Here is a 10,776-nt window from a genome sequence, read left to right as displayed (position 1 = left end):
CTCAGCCAGTGAGCGGGAACCGGTCTGTACGTGGGATCCGAACCCTCGGGCGGGGGCGCCGCCGCGCTTCCCAAGCGGCGCACTATCCAGTGCGCCACCAGGCCGGCCCTGTTTCCACCTTTTGAGTACTGTGAATAGCGCTGCTGTGAACTAATATCTATTTGAGACCCAGCTTTCAATTCCTTTGGGTGAACACCCAGAAGTGGAACTGCTGGATCATACGGTAATTCTATGTTTCACTTTCTGAGGACCCGCCAGACTATTTTCCACAGCGGCCGCTCCATCTCACATCCCCACCAGCAGTGCATAGGGCTCCAGTTTCTCCACATCTTCCCCAACTCTTATCCCTTATTTTCTTTCTTTCCTTCTCTTTCTTTCTTTCTTTCTTTCTCTCTCTCTCTCTCTCTCTCTTTCTTTTTTTTTTTTTATAACTGCCATGCTAGTGGGTGTGAGGCAGTACCTCACTGTGGTTTTGGTTTGCATTTCCCTGGTGACTAGTGATGCTGAGGACCCCCTGTGCCCACTGGCCATTTGTGTGTCTTCTTTGGAGAAATGACCATTCAAGTCTTTGCCCATTTTTGAATTGGGTTGTTTTTGTTGTTCCTGATTTGTAAGAATTATTTTATATTCTGGATATTCATTTCTTGTCAAATATATGATTTGCAAGTATTTTCTCCCATTTTGTGAGTTGCCTTTTCCATCTCTTGATAATGTCCTTTGCTGTGCAAAAGTTTTTAATTTTGAAGAAGTCCAGTTTACCTTTTTTTTTTTTTTTTTTGCTTCCTGTACCCTTTGTATCACTTCCTGCTTTTCTTTTTTTTTTTTTAAATCCTGGTGGCTGGCCTCTACGGGGATCCGAACCCTTGACCTTGGAGTTATTAGCTCTTTGCTCTCCCACGTGAACCACTGGCCACCAGCCCCCCTACTTTTCTTGATACAGGTTTCCCTCTTGATGTAAAAAGTAACACATGTAAGGTGGGACTGAACACATCACCTGGTGCCCACTAGGGCAAAGCCAGAAGAGAGGCAGGTCTATAGATGTTGGACCATGGTTGTTTCATTTTACTTTTTGATTTTGTAAAACAGTGACATGGTTCAAAGGTCAAGATCATGTCATGGGTTTTCTGCAGAGAAGCCTCGCTCCTGTCCCCATCCCCGTCTAGGTCCTTTCATGCCCAGCAGGTGGCTGACATACACCACTGCTTACACCTGGAAATCCCTCCAGGTTGGTCCAGAGAGAAATTACTCATTCTTTTAAACCTTTTTGGTAAAGCCCCACTTTTAGATGTGGGTCTTCTGGCGGGAGGGAACTTGAACTTGGCCCCATGTAGGCTCTCGATCACATGCTCCTTTTTCTGCAGCTTGGTGCAGGTGGACATGATGACTTGGCCAATGTGAACCCTGGCCACTTGCCCTGGGGCTTTCCAAAAAACACCCGCCCTGCATACCTGTCTGGAGCCTAGATTGGGGACAGCACTAGGTCAGAGACATGAGCATCCGTGGGAATGGGCTCTCTCCAAGGTGCCATAGGGCCACCCTTACAAGCAACAGGCTACATATGCTACCGATGAGGCTACTGTTTGCAGCCATTGCACACCAGGACATTTGATTTATTTTTAAGAGAAAAAAGAGCTCAGTGGGTCTTCTCTTGGAGATTGCGGGGAGATTCATTTATAAACCGTAAAGTTTTTCCCTCTAGGATGTACTGAAGATGAGGGCAGAAAAGCAGGCTTCGATTTGACGGCGTCTCTCAATAGCAGTAGCAGTGCTACTGTTGATCACATAGACAGATGAGGACAGCGAGGCACAGAGACAGTGAGTGATGTGCCCAGGGTCACCCAGCTGGTAAGTGGGGAGAGGAGAGAAGAAACCTGGTCACCTGCTGCAGAGGCTACACCCTGACTCTTTCCGTCCACCATCCATGCAGTTAAGAACTGTTTGTTTTCTTTTCTTTTTTTCTTTATTGAGGTGAAATTCACATAACATAAAATTAATCATTTTAAAGGGCACAATTCAGTGGCATTAAGTACATTCATTAAGTTTTGCAACCATCACCTCTATCGAGTTCCAGAACATTCCTATCACCCTAAAAGGAAACGCCATCCCCATCAACAGTCACTCCCTGCTCCCCCTCCCCTAGCCCTGGCAACCTCTAATCTGCTGTCTGTCTCTATGGATTTGCCTGTTCTGGACATTTCATATCAATGGAATCACACACTATGTGGCCTTTTGAGTCTGGCTTCTCTCTGCATGTTTTCAAGGTCCATCCATGTTGTAACGTGTGTCAGCGCTTCATTCCATTTCATGGCTGCATAATATTCCATTGTATGCTTCTAACACATTTCACTTATCCACTCCTCAGTTGATGGGCATTTGTTTCCACCTCTGTTGTGAATAATGAGGAGCTACTTTTAAATGTAGCAAAGGGTGTGAAGGGAACAGAGGTCCCAGCCAGCTCCTGTTTACATTTGAGGAAAGCGAGGTGCACTCAGGTTTGGTGATGTGCCCAGGGCCACAGAGATCTGTGTTCATTCTCAGTCCAACCTGGAGCTGCTCAGCTACTCAGTAAACATTCATAAGCGCCTGCTGTGTGCACATCCTGCACATGGCAAGGACCGTATCCTGTGGGACCTAGAGACTGTGTCAAGGGGGCCAGGATGGGCTTCCTAGGAGGCTGAGAAAAGACTGGAAATGAGGGGAAGAGCATTCTAAGCAGAGGGAACAGCCAGCACAAAGGTCCTGAGGCAGGTGGAAGCAAGCCTGGCACGTCAAAGGGACAGGGCAGAGAGGTTGTGTGGCTGGAGGGGAGCGAGCAAGGAGGGGGCAGATGAAGGAAGGGGAAGGCAAGGAGGTTGGTGGGAGCTTCAACCCTGCAGGACCTCATGGGCCCTGTTGGGGAATGGGGGTTTAATTCTGAACATGGCAGGAGCTGCAGGAGGCTTGGAGCAGGGAAGGAGCGTGCTGTCATTTTAGATTCTGCCTGGGGGGCAGGAGGCTGAGGTAGTGTGGTGGGGGGGTGGACGGGGAAGACAATGAGGCCTGGTCTCCAGGTCAATTTGCCAAACAAAACACAGGTGTTTGTAACCTCAAGCAAGTAGTGGCCACTGAGAGTAGTCAGTCCAGGCGTGCAGCAGGTGGGTGCAGAAACTGGGTGAATGCTTATGAAACAGGGTGGAGACAGGGCTCACACGGCTAAAACCTTCAGCACTTCTCAGGGGGTTGATGGTGTGAAAAGCAGCACAGTCAGGTGAGGACCACGGCCATGCATCAGGTGAGCACCATGCCTGCGTCACCTCTCAGGACCTCAAAGCCTTTAAAGAACGTTCTCCCTGGGACTAGCTGGTTAGCTCAGTTGGTTAGAGTGCAGTGTGATGACACCCATGTCACGGGTTCGGATCCTGTACCAGCCAACAAACAAAAAACTAAAATGATCTCTCTGATGCCAGCACACAGTGCAGGAAGTTGGTAAAGAAAGCAGAAGAATAAAAATGTGAATGATGGGGAAAAACAGTCGTGGAAGAGGTTAAATGCTTTATAACGTTTTCTCTTTAGCATGCTTTCTAATCAATTTTGCACAGAACATAATCCGCCACTCCTGCCCCAGTGATCCGTCCGGCAGCGGTCTGCAGCCACCAGGGTGCCGGTGTTTGGAGAGCAGGCTTGTCTGTCTGTCTTGCTCTCAACATTTCCTAGGATCCCTTCCAGATCTTGTGTGTCACCAATCTTAGTGTGAGAGACGTGGTCCCATTCCTGGTGTGGACATTCGAGATTCCTCCCTCTTTCCCTCCACTGTGCGCTACCTACTCTCCAGTTGTCTTTATCCCCAGGTGACCTCGACCCAACCCCTTTGGATAGCAGTTTGGAATTATCTATCGGTGATGAGGGGACCTGCTTTCTCAGGCACCCAACATTTGCTGGAGCAACCATAGGTGAATTGGTATGGATAACAAGGTCAAGGTAACGTGGTAAACAAATCTTGAAGCCAATGCAGAAGATACAAGAAGCCTACTCTCGTGACTTCGTGACTTCACTGAGGCCAGATGCAAAAAATGCTTCGCCTGGGACCCGCCCATCCAAGTAGATGATGTGAGCTAGTGGTACCATTTTCAAACCATTGCATGAGATCCGAGGATAACATTGAACAACGCTACCAGTAATTATTATTCGGAGATATAATGTTACTATGAAGAATGCTTGGTTTCTCATATTGGGTTGAAACCTTCATCCACCAACATCTGTATGAGTTTTCGGGTGCCAGAGCTGGCAGAAGAATCATTGTTCATTCAGCAAACGTAGTTCTGGCCCTACTGTGTGCTGTGGAAAGGAAGCCTGCATGTGACCTCTGCCCCCAAGGAGTTAACTTTGGCAGACCATGAGGAAAACATCCGTGTTTCCTCGGAAAAGAGAGCATGTGGCGATACATAGCCCATTTTTGTATATAATTCATGACATTCTTAAAGCCCCTTATGCCCAAGATGGTCAGGAGCTTCCTAAGGAGTTGGGTCCATCTGTAAATGCATATTGAGAATGTGCTGTGTACCATGCACCGAGTCTATAAATAATTCTTCTTGGTATGACAAGGGGAGTATAGCACCAATAACAAGAACAGGAGTAGTAACAGCAGCTGTGAGGGGCCCCGTGGCTCACTCGGCAGAGTGTGGTGCTGACAACACCAAGTCAAGGGTTAAGATCCCCTTACCGGTCATCTTTACAAAAAAAAAAAAAGTAACAGCAGCTGTGTTAGTCTGTCTTCTGTTGCTTATAACAAAAAACCTGAAACTGGGTAATTTACAAAGAAACAATTTATTTCTTATAGTTTTGGAGGCTGGGAAGTCCAAGGTCAAGGGGATGCATCTTGTGAGGGCCTTCTTGGTCGGGACTCTCTGCAGAGTCTGAAGCAGCACAGGGCGTCACATGGCGAGGGGCCTGAGCACATTCATGTGTTCACTCGCTCTCCGTATAAAACCACCATTCCACTCCCATGATAACCCGTTAATCCACTGATCCATTGATTCATTGATCCATTGATGTGTTGGTCCATCAATCCATTTATGAGGCCATTGCCCTCATGATTCAATCACCTTTCAAAAAAAAGACCCCACCTTTCAAATACCATGTTGGGGATTAAGCTTCCACATAAGCTTTGGCGGGGACAAACACATTTTAAGTGTTCAAATGTTGGTTACTGTATCAGCAGACAACATTTGAACACTTAAAATGTGGCAGGCGTTGCGTAGAACTCTGAGTGAATTAGCTCGTTTAATTCTTACAACTACCCTGTGAGGTACATTCCTTATTATCCCCATTTTACAGATGAGGAATTGAGGCTCGGAGAGGTTAAGTGGCTTGTCCAAGGTCACACAGTCAGGGTTCAAACCCGGAAGCCTGGCTCCAGAGGCCACATCATCACACCGCCTCCCATGGAGACGTAGAGTTCGAGACAAGTGGGGGGAAAGGGGTTGAGGGAGGTTTTGGGTGGATCAGCATGTGCCCCCTCTCATTCTGCAGAGTGAGTCAGGAGAGCTGCCTGTTGTCTGAGGATGGGTCAGGGTATCCCTCTGGAGTGCATTATCCCTGCAGCCCTCCCCATCTCCATGACATGCCCTCTCTTCTTGCTTCTAGGAGCTGGAGAAGCTGGGCCTTGGTGACAGTGTGGACCTACACGTGTATGAGATTCCAGTTGAATACAAAACAGTGCAGAGGCTCATCCCCGCCTTGTGGGAGAAGCACAGTCCACAGGTGAGTGGTGCCATGGGCAGGTGCTTCCTCGTGTGGACTTGCGGGTGGGCGCGCCATGTGTGGACGATTTGTGTGGCTTCATTCCTGCTCTGATCACATGACCAGTGGCACAGCCTTGTCCTCGAGAGGGCCACTGTTTTCTGGGTTGCTTTGGAGGTGAGGGAGGAAAACAAACATTTGGGACTTCACAGGGCCTGGCTCTGTCCCTCTGGAGCTCTGTATCAGTCAGAATGTGTTTGGTTATAAGTGACTGTCAACACATATCTCAACCTAGCTGGAGCACAAAAGTTGGTATGCTTCAGGTATAGCTTGATCAAGGTGCTCACCCAGTGTTGTCAACACACTCTCTTGGCCTCTCAGCTTTGCTTTGCTTTGATTTACATTAAGCAAACAGCCTTCTGGCAATCTCTTCCCTCATGGTAGCAAAGTTATGTGGCTGCTGGTTGGCATCCTCCCAATTGATCCACTCAACAGAAAGAGAGCACCGTTCCTCCAGCAATTCCTCCTAAGACCAGGGCTGATTCTCACTGGCCAGCTAGGGTCACAGGCTGGTCCCTGAACCAATCACTGTGTTGGGTGGAAGGAAGGAGCACTCTGATTTGCCAGGCCCGGGTTACATGCCCACTTCAGCAGGCCATGAATGGCCCCAGCTCTGTCTGAACCTCCTGGAGTGAGAAAGGGGACATGGGGTTCCACAAAGGGAAGCTGGGTGTGGCTGTTACCAGACATGGGGGAGCAGAGGCCAGACAGGCAGGAACTGCACCCTGCCACCATGGGTACACTGGCTCAGCGAAGACCATGGACTCAGAGGAGAGCTCCCTGGCGGCAGGTACAAAAGCCACCTGGGAACTACTCTGGGCTGGTGTTTCAGAGAGGTGAGGTCCTGGTCCCCTGTGGGGACCCCAGGTGGCCTCCCACCCTAGTCTGCCCTTTCAGATTCTCCAGGACCAGCCAGAGGAAACTTCCTTTCTAATGAGCCCTCCTGTCGAGTCTCAAGTGGAATTTGCCCCATTTTTCAGAGTTGAACCTGGAGGCTTAGGAAGAAGACTGGACTGAAGGTTCTGGAAATGGGTATTTTCCTCTGCTGCATCTCATAGTCTTGCCTTATTCCGGTTAAAAAAAAAAAGGTTATATTAATCTAACGCACAAACATGTCTTTAAAAATTTCACACTCTATAGAAAGGGATAAAGATAAAGGATATTGGAGTCAGCTGCTGGAGACAAGCTTGAAGCCTCAGGCAAGCTCCTTGAATTCTGCGTGCCTCAGTTTCCTCCTGTGTGAGGTAGAATTAATAATAGGACCCCAGATGGGGTTGTGGTGGGGACTAACTGTTAACTCATACCATTATCGTTAATTTTTTTTCATTCACGCATTCTTCACACACATACATGTGTGCCTGTAGTTTGTTTTTGTTTGTCTTTTCTTTTTGGTGGCAGACTGGGACAGGGTTCCAAACCCTTGACCTTGGTGTTACAAGGGTGCTCTCTAACCAACTGAGAACCAGTCAGCCTGTGCTTTTTAAGCAGCATACTGCATGGATCAGTTTCCAAGTGCTACTGGAACAATTGGCTACAAACTTGGTATCTTAAAACCACAGAAATGTATTCTTATTATCTGTTTTAGCCAGAAGTCCAAAATCAAGGTGTCAGCAGGGCCACGCTCTGAAGACTCTAGGAGAGGATCTTTCCTGCCTCTTATGGCTTCTGGTGGGTCCAGGCAATCCTTGGCTTGTGGCCACATCACTCCAGTCTCTGCCTGCACATGGCTTTCTCCTCCTATCTCTCCTCTGTGTGTCTCCTGTAAGGACATTTGTCATTGAATTTAGGTTCCACCTGGATAATCCAGTATGGTCTTCTCTCAAGATCACTATCTTAATTACATCTGCAAAGACCCTTTTTCCAAATAAGGTCATATTCATGGTTTCCAGGCATTAGGACATGGACATATGTTGTGTGTGTGTGTGTTGGTGGTGGTGGTGAGACGACCATCCAACCCACTACATATCAGCTGCTATTTTGCTTTCACATTCACCAGTTTATCAAGCAGATAACACAATGCAAGATGCTGGGAATCCAGCAGCGAGTGGAACATGTCAGCCCCTGCTCCCAGAGAGTTAGATTCTCAAGCAGCTCAGTCCAGTAGACATCATTATGCCAGCCACAGAGAACATTCGATTTTTTCTATTAGCCACATTAGAAATGTAAAAAGAAGGGCCGGCCAGTGGCTCACTCGGGAGAGTGTGGTGCTGATAACACCAAGGCCACGGGTTCGGATCCCTATATAGGAATGGCCAATTAGCTCACTTGGGAGAACGTGGTGCTGACAATGCCAAGTCAAGGGTTAAGATCCCCTTCCCAGTCATCTTTAAAAAAATAAAGAAAGAAACGTAAAAAGAAATACAGTCAGCCCTCCATGTCTGTGGGTTTCACATCTGCAGATTCAACCAACCACTCGTGGTGCTGACAACGCCAAGTCAAGGGTTAAGATCCCCTTACCAGTCATCTTTAAAAAAATAAAGAAAGAAACGTAAAAAGAAATACAGTCAGCCCTCCATGTCTGTGGGTTTCACATCTGCAGATTCAACCAACCATAGATCGAACATATTTTTTAAAAAACAATAAAAAAAATACAAATAAAAAACCATACAGTGTAACAACTATATAGTGTTTACATTTTATTAGGTATTAAAAGTAATCTAGAGGTGATTTAAAGTATATAAGAGGACACTCATAAGTTATATGCAAATACTACACCATTTTATATTAGGGATTGAGCATCTGCAGATTTTTGTGTCCGTGGGGGATCCTGGAATACTGTGGATACTGAGGAACGACTGTAAACGAAATTATTTTAAAATCTTAAATTTAACCCAGTATATCTAAAACATTACCATTTCAACATGTAATCAATATGAAAAATTATTATTATTTTATTTATTTTTTATTTTTTAAAAGATGACCGGTAAGGGGATCTTAACCCTTGACTTGGTGTTGTCAGCACCACGCTCAGCCAGTGAGCAAACCGGCCATCCCTATATAGGATCCGAACCCGTGGCCTTGGTGTTATCAGCACCGCACTCTCCCGAGTGAGCCATGGGGCCGGCCCTCAATATGAAAAATTATTGATGAGATATTTTACATTCTCTTTCTATGCTCTGTTTCCAAAATCTGGTGTGTGCCTTACACTAAATGCATGTCTTGGTTTGTATTAGTCACATTTCAGTGGCTTAATAGCCACATGTGGCCTGTGCTTGCCATATGGAATACTGCATTCTTCAGCTTAAATTTTAAATGTTCACATATTTTCTTCCAGCCCCCCTTCTGTGTATAAGCAAACACACAAATAATAGTTGAAGTTGATCTGTATCCAGTTTGGTATCTTGCATTTTATAAATTTGCCTTATGAGCATTTAATGACCTAAAGATTATTATTTTGATGGCTGAGTAATTTTTAGTAATTAATGTAACCATTCTCCTATTATTGGGCACACTAATTGTTTCCAGGCTTCTTCTCACTTTTATAGATAATGTGAAAGTGACTGTCTTTCTTACATCTTTGATTATTTTTAGGTGAGATTCCTTGAAGTTATATCTTATCGTTTTTTTTTTTTTTTTTTTTTCTTTTTCGTGACCGGTAAGGGGATCGCAACCCTTGGTGTGGTGTCACCCGCACCACGCTCAGCCAATGAGCACACCAGCCAGTTCTATATAGGATCCGAACCCACGGCGGGAGCACCACTGTGCTCCCAGCGCCGCACTCTCCCGAGTGAGCCACCGGGCCGGCCCTATCTTATCTTTTTTAATTTGACAATATGTCATGAAGATCATTCCATTTTAAGAGCTGCATAGTAGTTTATTATTTATTTATACAACCCCCTACCCCATGAATGGCTAGTTAGATTGTTTCCAGTATTTGATTGTAATAACAAGAAGAGCTGGAGTGAACACCCTTGCATTTTTCATATCCTTGCCTATTTCACTTGGCATACCTTTCTGCAAGAGTGACTGCAGGGTCTATTCCAGCAGCAAGAGGTCAGAAACAGTGTAACCCAAGGCAGAATTCAGGGAGGATGCTTCTCTCTCCTTGGCCTGCAAAGACCCCCCAGTCCCATGGCCAGGATGTTAAGCCCTGCCTGTCTGTCTGCAGCTGGTGGTGCACGTGGGGGTGTCGGGCATGGCAACCACAGTCACACTGGAGAAATGTGGGCACAACAAGGGCTACAAGGGGCTGGACAACTGCCGCTTCTGCCCCGGCTCCCAATGCTGTGTGGAGGACGGGCCTGAAAGCATTGACTCCATCATCGACATGGATGCTGTGTGCAAGAGAGTTACCACGCTGGGTCTGGATGTGTCGGTGACCATCTCGCAGGATGCTGGCAGGTAGGGGCCCTCTCGGGTGGGTGTGAGCAAGGTTTCCCTCCTCCACCAGCTGAGCCTGGTACTGAACAAGTCAAGTGTGTTGACTTTGGCCTCTTTGGGCTAAGCTCTCAGCGTGTGCAGAGCACAGAGCTAAGTGTATGTATGGAGCAGGTCCTGTTGTTTCTGCTGGTGAAACTCATCTTGAGTCTGCTTGCTTCTCCCCACCACCAGCATCTCCCTCCTGGGAGCTGCCCTGCAACCTCAATGTCCTCCTTCCTGCCACTGCTACCCCAACCCCGACAGACATTTTCCCATAAGCAACCAGTTTTTTAATTGGTTTCCTGAGGCTGCTGTGACAAATAAACCAAACTGGGTGGCTTAAAACAGAAATTGATTTTCTCCCAGTTCTGGAAACCAGAAGTCTAATATCAAGGTGTCAGCAGGGTTGATTCCTTCTGGAGGCTCTGAAGGCCAGTTCATCCCAGAACTCTCTCCTGGCTCCTGGGGGCTCCAACAATGCTTGACGTTCCTTGGCTTGTAGACCAATCACTCCAATCTCTCTACCTCTGTCTTGACATGGCCTTTTTCTTTTTTTTTTTTTTTTTTTTTGTCTTTTTTTTTTACTGACCGGTAACGGGATTGCAACCCCCGGTGTCGTGCCCGTACCGGGGACCGGCA

At 46.9% G+C, this 10,776-nt stretch overlaps 1 protein-coding gene across 1 annotated transcript in view; it reads left to right on the top strand.

Moving 5' to 3' along the window:
* Positions 1-10,776, top strand: part of PGPEP1 (pyroglutamyl-peptidase I) — a gene marked incomplete at its 5' end in the record, with an annotated part of 27,661 nt that overhangs the window by 12,534 nt on the left and 4,351 nt on the right. The window contains 2 exons of the mRNA XM_008590767.1: positions 5,623-5,739; positions 9,887-10,119. Coding sequence (XP_008588989.1) covers positions 5,623-5,739; positions 9,887-10,119 — 350 coding nt within the window. The remainder of the gene's footprint in view (positions 1-5,622; positions 5,740-9,886; positions 10,120-10,776) is intronic.

Source organism: Galeopterus variegatus, unplaced genomic scaffold (assembly GCF_000696425.1).
Source record: "Galeopterus variegatus unplaced genomic scaffold, G_variegatus-3.0.2 Scaffold6353, whole genome shotgun sequence".
Lineage (NCBI taxonomy): Eukaryota > Metazoa > Chordata > Mammalia > Dermoptera > Cynocephalidae > Galeopterus > Galeopterus variegatus.
Note: the sequence above shows the minus strand (reverse complement) of the source record. Positions and strands in the feature narration are given on the sequence as shown.